Below are 25,669 nucleotides of genomic sequence, written 5' to 3' on the forward strand. Positions count from 1 at the left end.
TATTGCTACCTCTTTAATTTTATGCATTTCCATAATACAACAGCTGTTTAAATCCAAACCAAAATAACTTTAAAAACTGCTGAAACGTTAAATCAAAGATAACTTGCTGAATATTTCCACAGTTCATTTTACTACAGTTTCTAATTTTAGAGAACATTAGAAGTTCATCTTAAGTGTAACTTTGATGTGGCTGAGATCTATTTATGAAAGAAAGAAACAGCAGAAGATTACAGAAGTATTCACATGGACTGAGAGAAAGACTGGCTTTGAGTTAAAGAGAGAGATCAAATGCATTAATACCTCACTTGCGCAAATGACATGTACTCCTTCTCCCTCATTAAAAATCAAGAATCTATAAATATGCAAATATTTTTCATTTCTAAAGTTTAACAGCTGGACACAAGATGTCTCCTCCTTCACTGTAAAGTTCATTCTCAGTGTTTGTGCACTGGAGGCTTCAAGTTTCCACATCACACTTGTGTAAGTTTCATACTGGACCAGGATTATCTTCCAGACAGTTTGTGATGATATAAATCCATCTCGAAGGCCCCTTAAAACTGGATTTTCAATGAGCACAGAGAAACTTTCCACGTTCAGCAGATAAATGTGAAAACAAACTCTGCACATACATCATTCTACACAGAGAAGCTCAAACATCCAACTGAAGGAACAAAATGAAAAACACATTTTTGAGTGAAGGGGGACTTTAATTTTTCTGTATATTTTTGACTGTTATGCACCACAACACCAAGACAAATTCCTTGTATGTGCAAACCTAATTGGCAATAAACCTGGTTCTGATTCTGAACACTTTAGGGCAGTGGTTCTCAACCTTATGGGTTTCAAGGACCCCCAAATTGACGCACATTGCTGAGGACCCATATTTGATAAGACGTAGTCATCATATGATAAGATTTAGTTATTTTATAACTGTCTATACTGTAGCTTGGCAGATTAACAGTGAAGACTGTGACACCTATGAACAGGATAGCCATTCTTGTACATTCTGTCATTGAGCTAACACCTAGTCAATGAAATAATATAAATAAAATATTCCTAATTTTTCTAGGGAACCTCTGGAACATGGTTGAGAACCGCTGCTTTAGGGCTCCATATTACGGAGCCCCTAAAGTCCAAAAAAGGTGGTATTTTTTTATCTTGTGCACACAAGTTATTATCTTGTGTGTACAAGATAATCATCTTGAGGGAACAAGTTAATATCTGTACAGTAAAGGCATGATAGGCCTACGCTTTAAAGACCAAGGGGATCAGTTGCGTTTATAGCTTTTAATAGTTTATTGATGTATGGTAGTAAGTATGTTAGAAACATGGCGGCGTTTTTGCTATGTTTTTTACAGAACCCCTACAGTCTCAAAAGGTGGTATTTTTGTATGTTGTGCACGCAAGATAATAACTTGTTCCCACAAGATATTAAGTTGTGCGCACAAGATAAAAAAATACCACCTTTTGGGACTCCAAACGTTAACTTTGTTAATCCTGGAACTAAACGGCGCCCTCCGGACCGGCAGGTGGCGGTATCGCGGAAGGACGCCGCGTGTCAACCAGCTCACATCACACCCAAAAGAAGTCGACGAGGAACGGAAAGAAACAGGAAGAAGAAGACGACCAAATCGGTACCACAATGACTTCGACCAGGAGACTAGGCAAGGTAAGAAAATGTACAAATTTCCGGCTTTATTTCACTTTAAGAGGGTTTAAACTACTCGTGTCGGCCGTGTGCGTTCGGCTACACACACATCGTCCAAGAGAAAACGCCGTGAAGCCGAGTGTTTGGCGTCCATCTGTCCCGACAAAATGAAAGGATAATGACGTCCGACAAACGGTAGAGAAGGTAACGAGTTAACCGCTAGTTTTTGAGACGTGATTCAGCACTCACAGAGAGCCGTTAAGAGATAACACAAAGTCGTTACAACAGGTTTTTATCCGAGCAGTGGGAGGGGAGGGAGAGGAGAGCGTTTAAAAACACCTTTTCTCGGTGGAAACTACAGCCCGCTGGTTTTTAACGCGCTGTCACCGTCTGAAGGCTAAAACATGGAGACTTTGGGGTTGGGACGTGACGTCAGCCCTCAGCTGGGCGATATATCACACGGTAAATCATCTTATTGTGAAATATGACCAAATATAGTCACTAATAGTCACGATCAAGTGCTTCAATATCGCGTTGTAAACTCGTTTCACTCGGGGAGCTGAAAAGGGAAAGTGATTGTGTGGCTGCTCAGTCCTTCAGTTTCTGTATGACTCACTTTTAAGATTTGGTTTTGTTTTCTCCGTGTGTGTCGTATTCAACAAACAATCTTTTACAGGCATTTCCCCCACTAGTTGGAGAGTAATTAAGTATATTTACTCAAGTGCTGTACTTAAGTACAGTTTTGAGGTACTTGTACTCGAGTTTATGCTACTTTATACTTCCACTCCACTGCATTTCAGAAGGAAATATTATACTTTCTATTCATGCCAGTCATAAACTCTGTCCTGTGTTTGTCATGTGATTTACTGGTGTCATAGTTCACAGTGTCCTTCCTGAATCTACCACCTCTGTCCTGTTAGTGCCCGTCATTAAGGACGAGGCTGTTAAACTAAATAGCATGGTTAATTATAGACCCATTGCCCCTGCTGGTATTCTCTCCAAAGTTCCGGAAAGAATCCTGTTAACCCAAGTTGGAAATGTTTATTCTCACCACTGATATTCAGTTTTGGCTTTAAAAGAAAAAAACACGTCACTGATTTATGTTAGGAAATAGCTGCTAAATATGGAAGCCAAAATCCCACTATGTGTATTTATTCAATTTTATCTCGCAACTGCAGTTTTCAAATCGCAGGAGGCGCAATATTTGTTAAAATATGTATCCTGGCTTACAAGCCATATTGTACAGATGTAAGAAAACATCTTTGTTTGATACAAATCCCAATAAAAATCACACCATAATCAGTTTAATATGTTTTTCACTCCCTCTAATATCACAAATCATATCACAATGTCAGTCAAAATAATCAAAATTGGATTTTTTTTTTTTTTTTTTAATCTCTCAGCCCTAGTTTTATTGATGCATCCAAGGCCTTTAACAGAATAAATCATGAATAATTATTTCTGAAATTGCTTGCTAGAGGTGTTTCAATAAAGTAGGCTATATACTTAAATGGGGCAATGCTGCATCTGCTCTGTTGTATGTAAATAATTCACCAAGTTGGAATTTTGTGTATGAATGACCCATCGAAACAATTGAATGGGCGTAACGCAGGCTGTCTTTTTGGAAACTCTGATTTCAGTCAGCTTGTTTATGCTGTTGACTTGGTAACATTTAGTCCGTAGAGCGGCGGGCTACTGAAGGTGTGCTCTCAGCACGGCAAAGATTATGACTTTAAATTTGATGCCAGAAATAATAATGTCCTGATACTCAGAAGTAGAGAGGATAGGAAATGAGTTTTTCCTGTGTTTCACCTGTGCGATATTCCTCTCATGACATGCAAGGAAATAAAAATACCTTGGCTGTTTTCTCACTGATGATTTGAACGATGGCAGATATTTATCGACCGTGTTGTGAACTATACGCTCGGTTTAGTCCGTCGATGTAAAGCGTTTCTTATTTCGAGCGTTCTGCACATCTCTGTGTTGATCTACGGTGTTTGCTACAGGAAGAGTAGCATGCGGAGGCTCACAATGACTCTTTGAGGTTGCTGCTTCAGGTTCCCAGATGGCACGGTGCCATCAGTCAGTCAGCCGTCTGTGTTCTCCGGTGTTCCTACATGTGAAGCACTTCTAAGACATCTGCTGTACAATTTCATGTGTTGCTCGGATGAGTCAGAGAACAGAATCATAGAGGTTTTAACCAGCCTGAGGAAGAACTGCTCTCAGTATTCATCCAGGCTCAGAAAACACCAGAGATACATATGAACTGTTTCTTAGATTGAGTGATGAAATATTGTGTTTTTATCTTTTTTATACCACATACATGCTATGGACCCTCTTATGAGTCCAAAATAAAGTTTGAATTGAATTGAACTACATTTATTTGACAGCTTTAGTTACTTTTCAGATGAAGATTTGACACAATGGATAATATAACAAGCTTTTAAAATACAACACATTGTTAAAGATGAAACCAGTGGTTTCCAACCTTTTTGTCTTTTGACGTCTTACAAAAAGCAGTGTGTAGTCGGGGTCACATTTCACATGTCTATGAGTTGTTAACAGCTCCACCAAATAGTGATTTTTCCCTCTAAACTTCTCACATGCTTTCATTTCAATAAATGTTCAAATGATCCAATATATCAGCAAAAATCAAAGATTAGAGAAAAAGTCCAAAAACTGAAAACAGATTTGTGTATCAGAACTTTGTTTTTTCTTCTTTCCTCTCCCATTAATCATCTCACGACCCCTCAGATTTATCTGCTGACCCTTTGGAGGGGCCCGACCCCTAAGTTGGGAACCAGTGGACTAAACTAGCTAACTGTATATAAAGTAGTGTAAACTAGCTCCACCTCCAGCAGCTACAACAGTAACATGCTGCTCTAACACTGATGCTTCACTATTAATAATCTAATGATGTCATATATAATAATATATCAGTCAGAGGGACCAAACCACTACTTTTACTGCAATACTTTAACTACATCAAGCTGATAATACTTATGTACTTTTACTGCAATACTTTAACTACATCAGGCTCATAATACTTATGTACTTTTACTGTAGTAGGATTTTTCATGCAGGTTTTTTACTTGTAATGGAGTATTTTTACATTGTTGTACTTGTACTTTTACTGTAGTAAAGGATGTGAATACTTCATCCACTGCTGGAATTTCTCATGTGACTGATGACATCAGTGATAAGTTTCACTGAGTGACTTCCTGATATTCCAGTTTTACAAGGCAGGTAAATGTTAGTGACAGGAAGTGAAAATAGTTTTACTCTCTGCTGTCAGAAAACAATAAAACTCACTAACTTTCTCTTCTGCAGTTTATGAAACTTAAGTACATTGACTTCAGCTATTGGCCAGTGTAACCAGGAAACATCACTACAGCTTGATAAAAAGGGATTATTATTATTATTATTATTATTATTATTATTATTATCATCATCATCATCATTAGCTTTTTTTAGGCAAAACTAACTCACAGCTGTTCTGAAGGTTTTCCAGAATCCTCAAAAACTCTCCTAAACATCTGCATGAAAAAACATTTGGTCTGTTTCAGGATAGAAAAGAAATTATTTGTGGTATTTAAAGTAATTTTACTAACATTAATTTTTTACTAAATATACAGTATTATTTTATATTATTTTATATTTTCAAACAAAACACAAAGTGCAAAAATGTCAAACATTCTCAAATGTGACGGAGCTGATAGTGAACTGAATATACTTTTATCACTATTTGCTGATATTTTACAGTCAAATGATTGATTGAGAAAAATAGCAAATTTGTTGATTGGCCAAAAAAAAAGGCCAACTAATAATTATTTAAGCCATTTTTCAAACAACTGTGGGGAAATTGTGACTGTCATATTTTACTATTTTTTAAAATTTAATACACCAAAATGACTCATTGAGGAAAATGTTGACAATGGAAATAAAAGACTCCAAAAACCAGCTTATCAATCAGCTCTTAAGTAGTAAAGGATGATCATATTCACATTTACATTTATCCATGTAGCAGGCAGCACAATCTAAGCCACACTAGATCAAATTTATTGCATATATTTGTAAACCAATCAGGATTCAACAATATTTAGGTCACCGTCAATCAAACTTGATCAAATCACATCCACACAGTCCTGATAAACTCTCCATAAATAACAACTATAACTAACTTTAACTTTGATTATTGCACTTTTTTTTTAATAATGAAAATTTACTGAGTAATACTTAAGATTTTACACCGTGTTTTCAGGGACTTTAAAGCATATTTAAAGCAGTTATAATAACATAATATTAATGTTAGTAAAGACATCATACAAGACACTGAAGCACACAAAACTCTATTGTAGAAATATGTAAACAAGACAACACTGTGCTATATTATTAGCTACTAATTCAAACATATAATATCTCGACTATATTGCAGTATTCATGGTAAAACTATGGAAGGACAGTGAAGTATGTAAGCAGTGACTGAGCAGCGGAGAGCGGATATGAGTCTGATGTAACTGTTTACTGTCTGAATGGAGTCGCTCCATCAGGGCCGTATTACATGCTAGATTTTATTCCCCCTGCTGGTTGATTAAAGCATCACTATTATTATATGTAGAAGTTTATTCTCTATGAGTCACGGTGTCTCTGATTTTATCCATTTTAAATCAACTGTGTTTGTTTGTTTTTTGGCAGGAGCTCGATGACATCCGCAAATCTGGAATGAAGCATTTCCGCAACATTCAAGTGGATGAAGCAAATATTTTGAACTGGCAAGGGCTCATTGTTCCTGTAAGTACTGAACAAACTGCTGCTAAAATAAAACATAACGAAAGGTTCATAAAAAACTTTATTGACAAGACAACCTCTTCTTCTACTGTTTGTCTTTCCTTGAAGGATTGTGCTCCATATGACAAAGGAGCGTTTAGGATTGAGATCATCTTCCCGGCGGAGTATCCCTTCAAGCCACCTAAGATCACTTTCAAGACAAAAATCTACCATCCCAACATCGACGAGAAGGGTCAGGTCTGCCTGCCCATCATAAGTGTGGAGAACTGGAAGCCAGCGACGAGAACTTGCCAAGGTGAGGACGAGTTCGTTCCTGCTGTCTGATCCTTCTGTGCTTCGTTACAGAGTTTAAAAGGAGCTCATTAATCTGGCCTTGTATATTTCACAACACCACAGTCTGAGCTGTCAGTGTGTGATGTGTTGGTCAGAGACTCTGCAGCTCCTCTCGGCTTTACGGAGCTTTATAGTGAGTTTCAGCTCATTGTTTAACTGTGTGGCTGCAACTTTACTGTTTCGGTTCACTCTCAGCGCTCTCATAGTGTCGTTTTCAGCACCAAACAGCAAACAGACACAGTTAGCTGTAGACTAGCTGGTGAACATAGTGGAGCATTTAGCAGCTAAAGAGCCAGATATTTCCCTCAGGAGTTGGTAGAGAGCAAAAACAGAAGCTAAAAGAGAGTGAATATTGGACTTACATTCACCAGGTGGACAGAAACACGACTCCTAATGAATGATGATGTTGCTCCGTGACTGCTGGATGTGGAAATAAGTTCAACATATCAACTTAAAAGCTGATGATATGTCAGTGTTGTGTTCACTACTTGTTTCTGCTTTTGTTAATGCAGGTTTGAGATTTTCATTATATCAAAACCCCATTTTGATGCCATTTATAGCTGTCAAATGTTCAGCAATAGCTACTAAATGTATTTGAGGCTCACATGAACAGAGATTCTGCAGTCATGCACCTTAATAATCATAACTCAGTCTCTCCAAAACCACAACATGCAAGAGCCAAATCTTTACATCAGTAACGTGACCCAGCATTACCGCTAAAACCAACCTGAGTTTTGTGGTTATGTTCAAAAAGTCACGTTCACAATAACACATCCTCTGTTTTGTAACATTTTCCAATTGTGCGGGAAGCTGTAAGACTTTATAGTAATGTTAGCGACTCTGTTGTGCTCTTGTATTGGATTTGGGGAAGTTGACCCTCCAGCCTAAAATAGTATCACATTTACTGTAAACGTAAGTTAGTTCTCATTTAACAGTAAAAGTGAAACCAACTGTTGCAACAATATGAATAAATATGTTAACTAAGCATCCCGAACAGGCCGAACAGAAGTCTAGTCTTACTTGTTACCAAAAGTTTAAAACAAGTTCAGTGTCGTTTCACAATTGCAAAGAATGAATAAAGTCGAGCTCCACAATACAAAAAACACTAATAAAATCAACATTTTTGGACTTTGAAGGTTGACAAATGCAAAAAAATGTTTCCTCACAGTTGTTTTTACTGATCTGAAGTTGTCTTTTTTTTTAACTGGTAGAAAGTCCCACATGTGTTTATACATATGATAACAGAGACTTCTGTGCATCAACGACTTATATTACCGTTTCCTGTCTTCCTGCAGTGATTCAGTGTCTCATCGCTCTGGTGAACATCCCTCAGCCCGAGCATCCGCTGAGGGCAGACCTGGCAGAGGAATACACCAAAGACCGCGCGAAATTCATGAAGAACGCCGAGGAGTTCACAAAGAAACACAGTGAAAAGCGGCCTGTGGACTGACAACACAACAACTGACACTCACGGCTGTTGGCCTCCTTTCTGTTTCCTGTTCGACGAGCCTACCTTCCCCCCCCCACCACCCCCCCACCCCTCCCTTCAACATCTCTGTTCTTACCCCCCCCCCCCCCCCCCCAAATATACAGAGACGCCCCGTTCTTACGCACCTGCATTGTTTTAGCACTCTCCTACCACTCCTTAATAGAGGCTTGTTGTTTCTGTTTCACTTTGCCAAAAAAAAAAGCAGGACTTTTTGGTGAATAGGCAGGCTCTGGCCTCTAGGTGTCACCTTTTGGTTGTTAATGACTTCTTTCTACTGATTTCTTTTTAGAAAAAAATAAGAAAATTGTCAGAGGTGGCATCCTGGAAACATATTTAAAAAGAAAAAAAAAAAATAAGAAGTGCTGTTCTGCCTACTTAAATGTTGAATGTTATCTCAGATTAATCATTCGCTTATGCAGACCTGTTTACAGATTATAAAGCTTTGTTTTCAAAAGTTAACAAACATGCTCAGCATTTAATGCTGTTGTATATATCTGGTTGTCTCTCTCCTTTTAATTTTCCTTTTTTTTTTTTTTTTGTTTGTTTTGTTTTTTTTCTCTTATGATACACTGTACTCTGTGAAGTCACCTGTTGCAGTCCAAGGAAAAAATTTTAAGTTTGTTACTGACGCAGAATCCAGATGTAAAAAAAAAAACTGGCAAACAAAGAAATGTATTAAATGCAACAACAGTCATGTTTCCTTTGAAATGTTTTTGTATTTGACATGTTGGAACAAGTAGTCCCTTATAATTAAAATCCTTCCACCTCTGTTGGCCTCCCAGGAAAGTGCATACTGTCAGTGAGCATTATTATTATTTTTATTATTATTATTATTATTATTAGCAGCCATACAAGTGGGAAATCTGATGTGTTTTTTCTTATTGAACTCCTACATGTCTGGATGTCAGACACAGTTCTACGAGGCACTTTGTTCATTTCTCTCTTCTGACCCCCGTTCAAGCACACGATGTTCACACAGAGTTGTCCAGTTCTGCAAAAGTAATAAAATATGATAACATGCAGAGGTACTCTCCCCTCTACTCTCACTTTGATTTTACCAATTCTTGTTCATTTACTCATCAGAATATTAATATTTTCACACTGAGAACGTGGTAAATGAAGCACGCGTTGCCAATATGACTCTGAACAGTATTAAAACGGCTCTAATTAGCTTTTTCTTATCAGTAAACTCAATGCTGACATAGTCTGAGGTATCATAGCTCACCAGCAGACACGTATAAGGCAGAAGACAGGAGCTGCTTAATTAATAAAAGTCTGTGAAGGATGCTCAATCGAATGTGTATCGTGTTTATTATCCTCTTTGCTGCCTGTTTGTTTTATACCCGTCGGAGTCTTAAAATATCAATTTCATAACGTGACTGAAGGGGAAAAACCTTGTGTTTTAATAAGTATTACAATGATGTAAATCATATGTCCTTCACAGTCTCCAGATCTCAACCCAGCTGAACACATACGGAAGATTAAAGGTGTCACATTATTAGAAGGAGGACTATAAATTATGGAGCACCAAATGGGCGTTAAACAAGTCAAAAATATATCTAAATACACCAATAAATGATCACTTAACTACGAAAATGTAGAGGATGAAGCAATAAAGTTTCAGTCTTATTTTCACTCATGCAGGTGACATCATACTATCAACAAATCTATACAATTAATACCTACATCTTTATCAATAAAATAACAAATCAAATCAAACATCCAAAGAAGTAAATATAAAAAATTACACAAAAATTGTGAAGCTCGTAGATAAAATGCAACCTGTGACGAGGTCTCATGAGTAGATGATACAAGGTAGAATATAACTAAGTACATTTACTGAAATACTTGTACTTTACTTGAGTATTTATGCTAATTTATACTTCCGCTTCACTACGTTTCAGAGGTAAATATTGTACTTTCTACTCCACTACATTTATTTTACAGTTATAACTACTAGCTAGTTATCAGATGTAGATTCTGTAAAGAAAATATTAGGTATTTAATTCAATTCAATTCAATTTTATTTATATAGCGCCAAATCACAACAAAAAGTCATTTTAGGGTACTTTTCACATAGAGCAGGTCTGGATTGTACTTTTTAATTTACAGAGAGCCAACAATGAGCAGCACTTGGCGACAGCGGTAAGGAAAAACTCCCCTTTAACAGGTAGAAACCTCAAGCAGAACCCGACTCTTGATGGGCGGCCATCTGCCATGACCGGTTGGGTTGAGAGAGAGAAAGAGGGGGGAGGGGGAGGAGGAGGAGGAGGAGGGGGTGGGACAGAATACCAACAATCATGATAATAACAGTAGCAATAGCAATAGTGGGGAAGGACGCCAACAGGACTGCGAAGGCTCGGCCTGCAACCCAGGATTTCCTGCGAGATGAGAAAGCACAAAAAACTCTGTTACGTTATGGAATATTTTAATTAATTTAGATCACATTGTAATGATCTGTTTGCACTTGGACATTTAGGGACTTTTTCTGTTGATCACTGTGGATACAACAACACTATACTTATGATGCTTTTGCAACTAATACTTCTGTACTTTTACACTTGAGTTAGATTTTACAAGTAAAATTGACTTTTACTTGTAATGAAGTATTTTTATACTGTGGTATTGCTACTTGTACTTGAGTAAAAGATCTAAATACTTCTTCCACCACTGCTCGCCAGAAAGGTTGATGTAAAAGAACAATATTGAACTTCAACAAGCTCAAATCAGCAGCGCTGGCTCCAGTCTGGTGGGTGTTAGTTCCCTCACGCTGGTCTTTGAGATATGCTGAGATATGCCGTGAATATCATATATTCTTCGAGGGTAACCTACAGAACTGTTGGAATTGCTGTTTGCGAACATGGAGCTCGGTGTCAAACCCAACACGACCCGCCGCCTTAACTAGTTTATCTTGCAGTGACAGACTATAGACTCTCCACCACCATCATACAAACAACAAATGAGGGAATATATAGACTTCCACAGACAAGGAGCACTGAAGATCCTCTGGAGGGCTCATGGTTGCCCAACATCTTAAATATGACTCTTTGTATAGTTTTCCTTCCATTTAATTGTGTATTTTTAGCCATGCAAGCGATGTGACTCAGGGGATGGTGATGTCGGTCTGTCTGTGTTTTGGTCCAGACTGAAATATCTCAACTTGCCATAATATTTTGTACAAACATCCCCTATGCCTTTTTTTATCAAGCATCAACCAGAAGACTAAATATTTTCTTAAATCCGGTGAAATATCTAAACATCTACTTGATGGATCGGCACTAAACCTTCATGGTTCCCACATTATGATTCCTGAGAACTTTGGTCTCTAGCGTGGCTGTACAATATTAGTCTTGTTAGTCATCATTTCTTGTAAAAACCTTCTTGTTAACATATAATAATATACAACTGGTAAACGAATTAATTCTGGTCAAGCAAATGATCTAAATCAGATCTTATGACGGCCAGTCTGGACAATAGCATGTTTCATTTCATTTTAATTTAATTATCGGTCATATGATGCTGCAACTGTGTTTATATTTTACTTCTTCTAAAGACTTTCAGATGGCCTTTTTGGCCTTTGTTCGCTTTGGTCCACAGTATGATGCAATTTAATGAAAAATCTAAAACAGCAGTAGGCTGAAAACATCAAACACAAGAGTAGCAAAAGAATGTCGGGTCATGAGAATGAAGTGGAATTTGTGAAAAGGAGCGAAATAACATAAATTGGAGACAAAAAAGGAAAAGAAAACACAGTTCAACGTTTAATAGTGTTGGTTTTATTGAAGTCAGGGTTACAGTGAAGACCTTAACTTGAGGTAGAATTCTCCCCCTAACTGCAGATAATGTCTAAGTACAATATTTTTAGACTACTCTAAAGATTTGCGTTCCTTAGACATAAAGAGACGACCTCCTCCGTAGCAGTGGACAGACAACGTTTCAGTTTAGGAAGGAAGCACAGAGCAGAGAGCCGCCCTCCTGCTAACACTGATGGGATGACGAGTGAAGCTTTCATTTCTTGAACTGGGCGATGGGAGCTGGGACTTTGATGTCGTAGCCCTTCTCCAGCTTCTTCTCACAATCGATCAGGTAGTTGACTCCGTCGACCAACAGCTGGACCAACTCCACCTGAAAACACACACAAAACATTAAGTTCACTTTTGCACCTACAACACTGTTTCTTGGCCTTTTTTCAGTGAAATTGATTAGATCTTCACCTCAGATTTGCCCAGACGGTCGTTGTTGGAAATGTCGAAGGTGTCTCCAGTAGCAGCTGTGTCCACTCCTCCTGTGCCTCTTTTCTGCAGCCTCAGGTTGTCGAGGATTTTGGGGAAACGTGAATCCTGCAAGATCATTTCAGTAGTTTAGTAAATGCAACTAAATGGCATTTATTTCCAAAAAGAGAAAGTTAAAAAAAAGAAAAAGTTAAAGTTGATTTGACTTTAAATATACATCGGTTGCATTGCATTTGCATCCTGTTAAAGAAATTGAGACTGAAAGTTCATTCTTCACGTTGGACACGTCAATGCACGGTCCGTTCAATAGTTGTGCTGTAGCTTCCAATCATACCACACAATCCTCCTCAACAGTTGGAGTTGAAAGGTTAAGGCTAGCGCTAATCAATAATTTGTCATTGTCAACAAATCCCATGAAAAGACCAAAGCCGACAAGTTGTGTCTGTGGTTTTCTGCCCCATCAAAGCTGCATGAATATGTACTTTTTCTTTTAAAGGCCCAGTAGTTTCCTAAAACAGCTGGTCACTGTAGTTTTTAACAAACGTTACTCAGACAGGAGGAAATAACACATTTGTTGGGGACTATTTGCAGCGGCGGATGAATCCACATTTGGTCTATTTCTGGTAGCGGGACGGTGTGTGTGTGTTCATGGTGATGAAGGAACATGTCACCCAATGGTGTGTTTTTAATAGTTTTTGGACAACAACAGAAGTCTGAGGCACAAAGGAATAATATATATCAGACACCGAATACACACACAATACTTGTAGAATCAATTTATTGTTGGTTTTTGTCTTTTCACGGGACAAAAACAACAAAACAAAACTATAGATTAATACTAGACTCCAGCTCCAGAACAGCAACCAAACTGACCTTGTGGTGAGATTGTTTTTGCCACCCTGGGTTACAGCTGTATCTGTGTGTGTGTTCCTCTTGAGTTGTAACTGTTATATTGTTAAATGATAAGAACAGTATGTGTGTGTGTGTGTGTGTGTCCATCTGAACGTGTGTGTGTTACCTTGCTGAGTTTTGGCAGGCGTACGTGCACACCCGCCCTGAGGCCGGTGCCCAGGTTGGAGGGACATGTGAGGACGTAGCCCAGACGCTCATTCCACATGAATTCCCAGCCTCTCTCCTGGATCAGATGCTCCACCTGTGGGACATGACAAGAGTACCAGAGTCACATATATGTTATATACTGTATATTTATGTTAGGGGGGTTGACACATGCAGGGCTTTGAAGCAAGATGCCAGTACTGATTTTCATACATTTCAGCAAAAAGAAAAAACACCATGAATACTGTTTTTAATTGATCTTTCCTCTTTGATTAAATATTATCTGGTTACTTTACAGATTTGGTTTCATGGACAGAGTGAAAATAAAGGTTTGGTGGACCGTTTTCATACAGTTGCAGTTAGAAAGGTGATGTACTGCGAGTTGGCTGGTGTTCGTTTTTTTGCTCTGCCGTTTTCAACATGGCAGCCGCGTCACAAATGATCCCATTTTACAGCTAAACACTACAATAAAGTATGTTTCTGAAAACATTTGAGAAGAGAAATAGATAATGCAATAACAGAATCTAGATTCATATGTGATCAGCACTGCCAAGTTTGGCAGTTTGATCTGAGTTTCGTGAGCCGGCTGTGTTGCGCTGATTGGACCCCATTTGCATAAAGTTGAGGTTTAGTCATGATTATGCAAATTCAGATACAACGGTCGGTCTGTTAACTTGCTGTGCTGTATCCATCATATATCACATCACCGTATCGCAGCTGGATCTCCTGCTCTCTATAGAAAATGAATGGGATCCGTTGACTTGACATCCATCAATGGATTCATTGTGTCTGCACCATGCTAGCAGCTCTGTGAGGCTGTACTTAAATGCAGGAGTGCTTCGAGCTAAAAGCTATTGTCAGCTTGCTAATAAGCTCACAATGACAATGATAACATGCAGATGTTAAGCAGGTGTAATGTTTAACATATGTACCATCTTCGTTTGATGATTTACGGAGCCAGTAGTTTAACATGCTAACATGCTAACATTTGCTAAGTTGCACTAAATACAAAGTACAACTTAAGCTGACCGAAAGGTGATAGAAGACTGAAATTTTGACCTGATCTTGGCGCTACGTGAAAAGTCAAGAAATCATCAAAATTATTACAATTCATGATGAGGGAGACCAGAATGTCTGCACAGTATTTCATGGCAATTCGTCCAGTAGTTGTTGAGATATTTCGGTGGTGGACTGACTGACAGATCGACATTGCTATCCTTAGTGTTGCTAAAACATTGTAATTGGCTCCATAAATAATCAGACTAATCTGTTTTTGTGTTGTGTTTGTGCTAGTTTGACAGACTCCACCGTACCTGTTTGAGTCCTCTGCAGAATCTCTCAAACACTCTCTTCATGTTGCCTCCCTTCTCCATAGAGATGACTCTGGTGTGGTCCTCCTCATTCACCCAGATCAGGAAGGTCTTCTCATTGTTGTGCCTGAGGAGAGCAAGCTAAAGGAACTAAATAAAGAGCTCTCAAGGTAAAAAAAAACAAACATTGCTTTCATTACTGGAGATGACTCATGGTCATGAAGGATCTGATTTTTGATATTCATACTGCTTGTCTGTGCAGAAATAATTTGTGCGACCGTGTTCTGAGGGACACATGCATTCTCAAAAGGCCACATGGACAAAAAGGAAAAAATATATGTATATCTCTCTAAAAGTATTTTTTCCACCAACTTACGTCAAAAGCAGAGCACACATGTAATAACTGAATGCTTCGGTTGGGCTTCACAGGATATAGAAAGATATTTAAAGGACCAGTGTGTAAGATTTAGGGGGATCTATTGGTAGAAATTGAATAAAATATTCATAAGTATGTTTTCATTAGCGTATAATCACCTGAAAATAAGAATTATTGTCTACATGGGGAGAGGGTCCTCTTCCACAGAGGCCGCCATATTGCACCGCCATGTTTCTACAGTAGCCTAGAGCGGACAAACCAAACACTGGCTCTATAGAGGGCTTTTCGTACTTTTCGTGAGTTTTGCGGCCACCGTAGGTTCTTCCACATGCTTGGAAGGAGAGGGGGAGGGGGCATTATTCAGTTTGTTGCAATCTGCAGCCTCATCACTAGATGCCACTAAATCCTTCACACTGGTCCTTTAAAGATGAAATATAGAATGACATGGATCAGGTGTGGAAGTTACGAATCTAAATGGTCACACAGCAGACATGCAGGAGAGCTGAGTAGACCCTACCAGATGCCTCTGGCGTCTGGCCAGTCTCTGGCCATAAAGGCACATGTCAACAGTGGAGAAACAGGCTTGTCAAACAGGAAGTGGTCCTACAGGTGGGGAGGGGTAAAGGGGGGTAGAGACAGGTTGAAGAAGAAAACAGAGGTGGGAGGATGTCAAAGAGGAGCAGAAGGGCTTTTCCATAATTTAGTGAAGACACTATATTGCTATGGTGGAGAGGAGAACAATAGAGGGACAGTTTAGGGAGGATTTCAAGACACAAGAATAGGAGAGGGTGTGGGTCCAATATATGGAAAAATATTTGTGTTTCCTATCTGCGGGATGGGATTTCACTGGACTGTGTTGGCCTTACCAGATCCCCCTGGAATCAGGCCAGTCTCGGGCCATGAAGGCCGAGGTGAGTAATGGAGACACAGGCTTGTCAAACAGGAAGTGATCCTGATGTGCCGCAGTGTGAATGAGTCAGAGCAGAAAGGTCAATAAAAATGAACCTACATAATCTATCTTATGGAAATAATTGGGGCTAATTTATATATAACATGTGGAGTATGTGCGTGTACAGTAGTTGGCTATCTAAATTTGTCCTTAGAAGGGCACTATAGTGATTTCATATTGCATTTCCTTTAAATTGGAGGAGAATCAGATTTAAAAAGAAGAGACAAAAGGCTGAGATATCTTGACCTTTAGTCACTAGCGTAGCTAAAGCTCCAAAAATGCTGGATCCTACAATTCCAACCCTGTCTCCTAGAAATTACATTTGTAAACAACTGATTTCCAATAGCATATTTAATGTGAGGGAAATGTAATGCCACCTGGATTAAGTTTCTAAGTTTATTGTATTTCCAGGTTGTCATTAACTCACATCAATGAGCTGCTGCTGCTCCTTCTCTGTCATATCTCCCAGGCTGTAGTAGCGTCCAGCCAGGTCTCCCTTCAGGCCGGCCAGGGCGGTGACAACCACCCGTTCCACCTCACGACGCTCAGCCCTAGAACAGGCTGGGGGGAGGCTCAGCCCGCGGATACTGCGGCCAGTCCGGACACGGGACGACAGAACGTAATGCTCGTCAAACATGCCATTGGTAATCTGGAGGTGGAGGAGGGGGAAGATGGCGTAAGAAGTAGAGAAAATATTGTTTTATACATGCAGGAATATAGCAGATATATGGAGGGGTCATGGAGTGATGGGGTGTTATGGTGTAAACACCTTGGAGGCGTCAAGGTCAGTGGGGTGTTTCATGGTTTTGGGGTCGTAGCCGTTGTGCCTGTCTTTGATGACGGGGTCAAAGAGGTCAGCAAACACCTGGAGGGAACAGTAGTACAAACCATTTACTTAATTTAGGACACAGGAAGATGGAAGTTTTGAAACATATAGACACAAACTATGACGTTTGACGTCTCTTACCTCGTAGCTCTCCTCATCACCAGCCACACAGCCCACTGTCTTGATGAAAGGGTGTCCGGGGTTGTCGACTCCGGTTTGGATGCACTGGTCCAGGGTCCAGTTGTTGGGGGTGAGCTTGTCCCTCAGTTTGGCATAAATGGCCGGGGTCAGAGCCGAGGCCATGCAGTTGTTGTGTTTCCTCAGGTCGGGGAAGTCGGAGCTGCATAAAGGGAGGGGTGGAGAGAGTTTTAGCTGAAAACTGGTGGCGGCAACATGCTTTTTCTACATCCTGTGCCCTCAAGTACAACAGACCACACCCGACCACAGGATGTTGAAGACTTCTGTATTTAAACAATAGAGGTCAGTGCAGTTACTGTGTTTTTCCACTTTCCAAAATCTTGTGTGGAGTTACTCTTTTAAAATTCGAGGCATGTTTTAAGACATATAAAAATATTTCGCTTTGGAAAACAATTAGTGTCTGATATGTGTTTTTCACAAAAAAGTTCAATTACCTCGATAGAAATTCTTAAAATTACATGTCCAAACATCATCACATCAAACAGTCATTCTATCCATTAGTAAAGGGGTCATATCCTGCACATTTCCAGGTCTATGTTTATATGCAGGGGCTCTACTGGAATATCTTTGCATGATTTACAGTTAATAACTCCTTCTTTATCTTAAACTGGCCCTTTATGCAGCCCCTCAGTTCAGCCTCTGTCTGAAACAGGCCGTTTTAGCTCCTGTCTCTTTAAGGCCCCCCTCCCGATGAGCCATCTCTGTTCTGATTGGGCAACTTGACAGACCTACTCCAGGTCCGGAGGCTACGTAAACAAACTATAGTGGTTGGATTTCTTTTTCTCCTTCTTTACTAGAAATGGAAACTCCTCAAATACATCTGTACACGTTTGAGCCTGAATCAGATCCCAAATGGACAATGAGTCCATGCTCGAGTGTACAACGCCACGTAACAACCTTAACAACAACCTTAGCAACAAAGACTACAGAATGGACGGCCGTTTATGGGCATGTGCGAACAATCTGACGTCATCAGGAAGAAGAAGTAGAGGTAACTTTACAAACAAAGCGTTCAGAGCAGGTTGAAGCCCTGACTTTTGACTTGTGGGGAGCATTTTGCCTACATTCACCTGAAGTTTTGGAACTTTGACCTTGTTTAATATGGACATCCAACATCATATTAATGTCCCCTTCAATATAAAAATACTCATAACCGCAGCTTTAAGTCTGACCAAAACCCAAGTTTCAAGCCTATAGCTCTTCTTTCAAGTATTTCAGTTTTCAGGTTTTTTTATATCCATAATAATCCTACTTCCATCATCACAAATTATGCTATATTCCCACTAATAATAAACTGTCCTTTCATATCTAACTGATATCCCATTGATCACATTACAGCCCAGCCTCCAGTTTCAATAAGAAATACATCACATTAAGAAAGTACGACATTCTCAAGATGCCACTTTAATAAAACCTCAGTTCTAGTGTTCCCAGTGATTATCAGTCATGTCTTTGTATATATATAAAGAGAGAGAGAGAGGTGGGTGAGACAGGTTGGAAAGGAGAAGTGAGTGTGAGAGAGTTTGTGTGAGCGAGAGGGAGAGTAAGTCAAAGGTGGCGCAGCTGAAACCTGAGAGCGTCAGTGATACTGTAGGATAGCGCCAGTGTTGCTGCTGTGACCTCTTTCATACTCTCTAATGTTCACTTGCAGCGTGCTGACACAATCCACACGGTCACACTGATCCTCAAAATGTGTTTATTGAAGCTGCACCCATTTGTTAGGACACTTTTAAACACACAAATGAGTTCACAAACAGTCCGAGTATCTCTGTTGATGTCACCTTTCTGTTGTGGAAACACAAAGCAATGAGTCATTCTTCTGCAATGTGCAAGTGATGTGAAGCACGTAGTCAGTTTCTGTGTCGTCAAGGCAATTAAATATAGAGCTCGGACTATTTACTGAGTCATCAAGGTCATCCGTCCACTGCACTTCTAATAAACACTGTGTGAACTTTTCTGCACTCATCTCAACTCTGTCTGATTCTTGACCTGAAATGACCTGATCAGTGTATTTTGCCTCAGTGCATGTCCCTCATATCTGCAGTGTTGGTGTTGTCCTGTCTTACCTGGGAGGATAAAGCTTCTTCTTCATCTCGGCTGCCAGAGAGTTGTTTTCACTCAACATGAAGCCAGTCGCCACCGTTCCTGCACCCAAGCTGGCCAACAGCACAGCCGTGTTGCGGCCAGACATCAGACGTGTGAAAGAGCTCGCCATCTTTCTGCTAGCTGAGTAACTTTGTGTCAGCAAATGAGCTAGAGAGAAAAATAACAGGAAAAAGACTCAGTTTTGTCCATGTTGATGATGGTCTGAGGGTCTGAGTAGGGAAAAGTGGGGTAAGTCAGTGGGTAAGTTGACCCACCCCCTGTATCTAGACAACGGTACACGTGTTTTGTCATGTGTAGGGATGCACGATATTGGATTTTTTGCCGATATCCGATATGTTGATATTTCCAACTCACTGTGACCGATGCCGATGCCGATACCGATATATGCGCACATTTTTTTCCAGCTGGCTGAGAAGACTATTATGCATGCAAGCTTAGATTGTACTAAATGTGATCAAGAAATACAATATATGAAGGAAGAACTCAGGAAGACTGGAGTTCAGGAGCTCAGTATTAAAACTTTAATGAACCTACCAAGTGAGTGGAGCAGTAGAGTTTTCTTTGAGTTTATTAGACAGACAGGATTAATGTGTAGGATTTAATCACTGGTCCACACTCTGGAGCAGAAGGTGGCGGTAATGCACTTAATACGCTGGTTGCCAACCGCCGTTATAAACCAAAAAGAAGAAGTTTTTTGTTTTGTTTTGTTTGTTTTTTTTGCACAGAGTGGTACATCCTGTCAGCCGAAGTGTTTCCTATCTGTGCAGTCGAACATAGCAGCACCTCGACATAGTGTATCACCCTGACGGTTTGTTATTCAGGTTAAAGTGAACAGAAGCAGCAGGTCTGACGGGCAGCTTGAGTGAAGTGGAGCCTGCGGAGGTAGCACTGGGACTGTCAGGGTGACACAGTCCGTCGAGGGAAGCGCAGTTAGGCGGCGGAGGAGAAGGCGACATGTAGTCGTTTTTGATTGTTCAATGGTCTTAAAAAGTCAGATGGTCAGTTTATGCCAAGATGGCTCAATTTACCCACTCACTCAGATAAACTTACCCCTAACCTGGGGCAATCACAGCCTCATTCATACCCACGTGGCCATCAGCCAACTAGTCTCGTCTAAATAAGTGGCAGCTTCTGGGGCTGAAAAATGAAGCCAATGCAGAAGTGCCAAAAACTGCAGTTCCTCGAATGGCCACTAGAGGCTGGCTCCAAAAGTGAGTCAATCTCCATAGACCCTTGTGTTAAAATGCCAGACTTTACAGCAGAATTAAACATGTTTACAGCCTGGTACAAAAAAACTCTTTTGGTCTGTATAGCTAATTTCTCCATTTGTGACAACTGTATGGGGCATGAATTTTTGTATGACTCACCTGTTTATATTTTATTAAATCTTAAAGTTATGCATAATTAAGGGCGTGACCTCTTTGAGTGACAAGTGAATGCCGTCACAGGGAAGTCGCTACCACAGCGACAATGTTAGGTAACGTAACCATGGCGTAACCCCAGATTCAGAGTATAGGCGTAGCTGTAGCTGTCGCTATTTCAGTGTGTTTTCAGTTCATGACAGTTAATTGTAACATTTTGGTCACTTAAAAATTCTTGTTCAGTGTTTGGTTGTACTAAAAGACCCTCTAAGGAGTCAGATGTTCAGTTTTTTTCTGTTAAGTACATATTGTTTTAATGATTTTAAGCCAGTTTTGGGTTTTTTTGCTAGCAAAAAATAGCATTAGCATTAGCATTATCATAGTTAACCATAGACTGTAAATGCACTATGCTAACCAAGCTAGCAGCTAGTGTTAGGGTCAGCTCCACCCTCTCGTCCAAATATGGTTCTGGCTCCAAAAATCCAAGTTGGCAACGATCAAAATACAAACTCAAGGCTTCAAAATGAGAGTCCAAAAACCAATGGGTGACGTCATTGTAGCTACGTCCATCATTTTTTATAGTCTATGGTCTAATCATATTCATGCAGGTGTACAGCGCTGCTTTTGTAACCTGACACTGCTTACTATTGTGGTCCAGTCACAGAACCATTTAAAAAACAGTGAAATTTTTCATCTGATCTTTCAGGGAAGGGAGAGCCAAATAATCCAAAATAGAGGAAGCTAGCTTATTAACTGTGTTACACCATCCACTTTAACTTATTCCTGTGAGTATAAACTGCTTCACAAAAGAGTCAATGGTGCAAAAATATTAAGTCTTTGTATACAACAATGTTCACACATTTTATAAACTATGTGAACTATTGTCCCGCTAGCGAACGAACTAAGTAGCTTGCTACAGTAACTGACAGCTAGCAAGCCCACTATCTGGGAGAGCTTTTTCTCTCTCTTCAATAAATCCTTATTGGTATAATGATGCACCATCCTGAGAACAAAATACTAGGATCAGTAAATGGCCTAGTACAGAGAAAATAGCTAGCATGTTCCTGGCTGGCTAGCGTGCTTCTTCAGCTATAGTTTATAGCCCTGCAAGTTACGTCTCCAAGCTTCTGGATTCATATATTTCACAAAGTCATGTGGATGAATTTTGCTGTGTCACTTTCTGGTGTGACCTTCAATAGTTTTGATATTGTGGATTTATGTTGTAGGTGTTTATTGACTGGACCGGCCACAGACCAGCCCTATAACTGCAAATTTCTGTCCATTACTGACTGATTGACTGACTGACTGACTGAATGAAGTTACAGCATTGTTGGCTGGCCCAGTGCTGGACCTTCCTCATTGGACATTGCTCTTTCAAAATGAATTGGCTTGAACAGTTTCAATTAAGTCTTCAGGGGACGTTTAAAGAGGAGCACAGAGCGCAGCTCACTCTCAGCGCAGTCCCGAAATAAGTTTTAAAAATACACATTTACCAATCGACGCATCTCACACAGAGGCTCCGACACTGACAGAAGCAGAAACGCGACTGATCCATTTTACTTGCCTGCACAGCAGCTAGCAGCTAGTTAGCATGACTAGCATTGTTAGCATAGCCGAGCCTTGCTGTTTGTACCCTGCAGACTGTATAAAAATAAGTAGTAGCTGTGGTGTTTCAGGTTTAACAGTTCCATGCTGGGCAGGTGACAGGTGTGTTCATGTTATTTGTGGGCTCTGAAAGACGTCATGGCCTGATTATAAAGTCACACAGCTGACAGACTTTTAGCCTATCCTACATAACATATGGATGAGACCATATGTTTACAGACATTGGCAGATAGAAACAGATGAAAGAGCAGGACGAGTTAACCGATAATTAGAATAGTTGTAATTGCTACTTCAGTTAACTTTAACAACAAATATTACTGGGGACACTACAGAAAATTGCAGATGAACATTTAATATCCAGGAATTTATATTATAGACACTACCACTGACTATCCCTGTAACAAATTGACCACAATTTCGCACACTGACCATACACAGTCTGGCCATATACTTGGTTTGTTAAGTGGGGATTAGCTCCCTCAGAAGAATCCTTGTTGCTCAGTTTTTTTGAGCTTATTTCACCAAATCTAACTGCTCTAAATGATCAATACCTTAAAGCAAATCTCAGACTGAACTGCATTTGTGCCTTGTGTGAATAAACTACCGTACACCTGCTGCTTTGACGACCGGGCTGACCCTACAGGTTTTTGTTCAATACAGTAACAAGCTTAGAGAAGGATGGGCCGTGGCAGATGCTCTTAGCCTCTTAGCATTATCACAGAGTCTCCCACCCACAGAATGGACAGGTTTCATATGCCCACTAATGCTGCAGTAATGAGCAATTACCCAAAGACGTCTGTCTTAAGCTTACAGAAAAGATGGGACTCATGCTCAGGAAGAAATCACAGTTTGCAGTCACCAGTTAGGCATATTCAGTATTATTAATATTGTATATGTCCATTAGGATTGATTTAAAGTGTTAAATCTAATACCTAAATTGAATGTCCTCTGATTTAATAAAACTGTAAGGTCATATTCTAGCTTGTCCTTCATGGAGGGTGGAAAATCTCCATGCGAGTGCGTCTTAATATAGCAGGAAGCTGTGAGGACATCATTACTCCTGTTAATCCTGCAGTCAGACTGGAAGATGTCCGATCATCAGTCCCCTGAAGCACACTTTGAGGTGTGTCTGATAACTGAGGAGTAATATTCAGCCAAAAAGTCACTGGGTTTTTATCTGCTGTACTGTATTTGTTCATCTTTATCCATTTTTCCTGTCACTCTGTAGAGGAAGGACTGTGGACTCTTTGGGTCAATGGCAATATTATTTATAGATCACTGGGGTGCAGTTATGCTGTCAGGATCTAGTGCCAAGACCCAAACCATCTCTGGCTCTGGCTCAGTGACATTCTGAACTGGTCACAAGACCAGACCCTCATGAGGCCAATACAGTTGGACAGAGGGATGGAAACAGGGAAGGAGACATGGTAGAGCAGAAATTAGGATAAAGATCATTGCAGAAAGGGTAAGGAACAAGAGAATGATCCGTGGCCTTGTAAGGCCTCTACTACCAACTGACCCTGTGGATCATATGGTCTCATGATCAGGATTACACCAAAATCACTACAGACATGGGATCAGCCCCCCCTCCCCTGACCAGTGACCTTTTAACTCTGAGGGTGTACGTGCAGGACGTAAGAGCAGCTTCGTCCTCACCAGAGGACACAGGCTCAACACAGACTCAGGTATTCAGAAAAAAAAAAGTTAAAAGAAGTAAAATAATAATTTTGAGGTAAAGCGCATCAAAAATGCAAAGCTGCATGGAGAGATATTTGACTGCAAAGCTTCTGTTAGTTCAAATTCACAAATTATGTTAAAATATCTCTTAATTATTAGTTTTAAGGCTTTGTTGTTATTGTTCAAGTCATCACCCACAATTTCTATTTTGAACATTTTGACATTGGAAACTTAAAGTCACAGATGACCCTCATAATGTATTATTTAAAATTAGGCAAAAGGAGAAAATTAGAAAATAAAAAGTCAATATAATATGGTAACTCTTCTTTGATAAATGCTAAGCATAATTTCACAACAGCTAGAGATGCATATATCAATAATGTAAGCTACTGAAGCCTTTCTGTGAGAGAAATAAGAAAAAGGTACAGTACCTGTAGAAAAGCTGCTCTGCCTTCTTGCTGAAGGTCTCTTGTTAAAGAGCTTTTCACTCTCCTTTCAGAGGGGGCTCCACCCCCTGACGTGGGATTAAAAACTGCAGGCCAATCAAAAGTTCAGAAACAAAGTGTTATAAACCAATGGAAGGCCTCCAACATGACCTACAACAGTGTAGACCGCTGATGTGGGGCCATGATTAACCATGACCACTACGGGTCCGATATCACTGTCCAGTTTGACCTTGATATTTTCGACTGCAGCCACACACACACACAAATGATCTCTTCCTACTACTCTGATTATCAAATTCTGTCCCTGTAGTGACCGTGAGAGCTTAATGCTATGCTACTTAAGAAAACACATGCAAATATACAAAACACAAGAAAAATAGGAAATAATTTACCATTTTGACAACACATATTCAGCATTTAGAATAAAAACACTACAAAGAAATAAAACAAGCAAATTGAGAAACACATTCAGTAATTTGACACACATATGAGGCATAACAAAACATGCTATAAACCGTAAAAACACAAATAAATACAGAAGCGCTGCAGGATGCACAGAACAAAACACAACAGAGTTAAAAAAAATAAGGATGTAAAAGTTGTGATGGTTTGTGGCTTGTGGAGTTGCTGAAGTCCACAATCAGTTTTGCTTGTGCAGCGCATTTCTGTATTTGCTTATGTTTTCTTTACCTGCAGCGTGTTTCTGTTTTCAGTTGTGTTTTTTGTATTTGTGTTTACTGTATTTGCAGTGTGTTTCTGTACTTTCTGTATTTGCTTGTGTTTTCTTATTTGCAGCGCATTTCTGCATTTTCTGTATTTGCTTTTATTTTCTTTATTTGTAGTGCGTTTCTATATTTGCTTGTGTTTTCTGAGTATGCTTGTGTTGTCTTTATTTGCAGTGCATTTCTGTGTTTGCTCATGTTTTCTTTATTTATAGCAAGTTTCTGTATTTGATTGTGTTTTCTTTGTTCGCAGTGTGTTTCTGCATTTGCCTGTGTTTTCTCAATATGCTTGTGTTTTGCTGTGGCAGAAAACAGATGATGCAGAAAAATCAGCCCTGAACAAACCAAGCTCAGAGCTGCTGAAGAACCTTCTCCAGCTTCACAGGTAGGAGATAATCTGGAAAAAGCAAGGAGAGAAGCCTTTTTTAACAACCTCTTCCGTTTTACAGCTGACCTTGGAAAGCCTTGAAGCTGGAGACTGATATGTTGCAAGGAAGAAGTGGAAGATAGTGTGGCAGCTGCAGACGGCGACCCCAGCAGAGACATT

At 39.8% G+C, this 25,669-nt stretch overlaps 2 protein-coding genes across 2 annotated transcripts; one reads left to right on the forward strand and one right to left on the reverse strand.

Annotated features, from left to right (window-relative positions):
• The first annotated feature begins 1,545 nt into the window (after nt 1-1,545).
• On the forward strand, nt 1,546-9,304 carry ube2l3a (ubiquitin-conjugating enzyme E2L 3a). Its single transcript, XM_044333521.1, has 4 exons — nt 1,546-1,669; nt 6,344-6,439; nt 6,545-6,731; nt 8,065-9,304. The coding sequence occupies exons 1-4, from the start codon at nt 1,643-1,645 to the stop codon at nt 8,217-8,219; spliced, it is 465 nt and encodes a 154-aa protein (XP_044189456.1). The 5' UTR covers nt 1,546-1,642; the 3' UTR covers nt 8,220-9,304.
• A 2,707-nt stretch (nt 9,305-12,011) lies between these two features.
• On the reverse strand, nt 12,012-24,476 carry ckmt2a (creatine kinase, mitochondrial 2a (sarcomeric)). The gene is made up of 10 exons (XM_044333503.1): nt 24,386-24,476; nt 19,272-19,458; nt 17,149-17,347; nt 16,951-17,046; nt 16,609-16,830; nt 15,750-15,835; nt 14,860-14,983; nt 13,509-13,643; nt 12,473-12,598; nt 12,012-12,383 (listed from the first exon to the last, which is right to left on the reverse strand). Exons 2-10 carry the CDS (start codon nt 19,418-19,420, stop codon nt 12,267-12,269), a joined length of 1,254 nt encoding a protein of 417 aa, XP_044189438.1. The 5' UTR covers nt 19,421-19,458; nt 24,386-24,476; the 3' UTR covers nt 12,012-12,266.
• Between the last annotated feature and the right edge of the window lie 1,193 nt (nt 24,477-25,669).

Source organism: Thunnus albacares, chromosome 18, assembly GCF_914725855.1.
Source record: "Thunnus albacares chromosome 18, fThuAlb1.1, whole genome shotgun sequence".
Lineage (NCBI taxonomy): Eukaryota > Metazoa > Chordata > Actinopteri > Scombriformes > Scombridae > Thunnus > Thunnus albacares.

Bases quoted from the DNA above. Each gene is read 5' to 3' on its own strand.
- ckmt2a (XM_044333503.1), bottom strand. From the start codon at position 19,420: ATGGCGAGCTCTTTCACACGTCTGATGTCTGGCCGCAACACGGCTGTG. The intron at 16,831-16,950 runs GTGTTTACACCA...CTCCACCTCCAG, and splicing joins CTGACCTTGACGCCTCCAAG to ATTACCAATGGCATGTTTGA. The intron at 12,384-12,472 runs GTGAAGATCTAA...GTGTGTTTTCAG, and splicing joins ACCGTCTGGGCAAATCTGAG to GTGGAGTTGGTCCAGCTGTT.
- ube2l3a (XM_044333521.1), top strand. From the start codon at position 1,643: ATGACTTCGACCAGGAGACTAGGCAAG. The intron at 1,670-6,343 runs GTAAGAAAATGT...GTTTTTTGGCAG, and splicing joins CGACCAGGAGACTAGGCAAG to GAGCTCGATGACATCCGCAA. The intron at 6,440-6,544 runs GTAAGTACTGAA...CTTTCCTTGAAG, and splicing joins GGCAAGGGCTCATTGTTCCT to GATTGTGCTCCATATGACAA.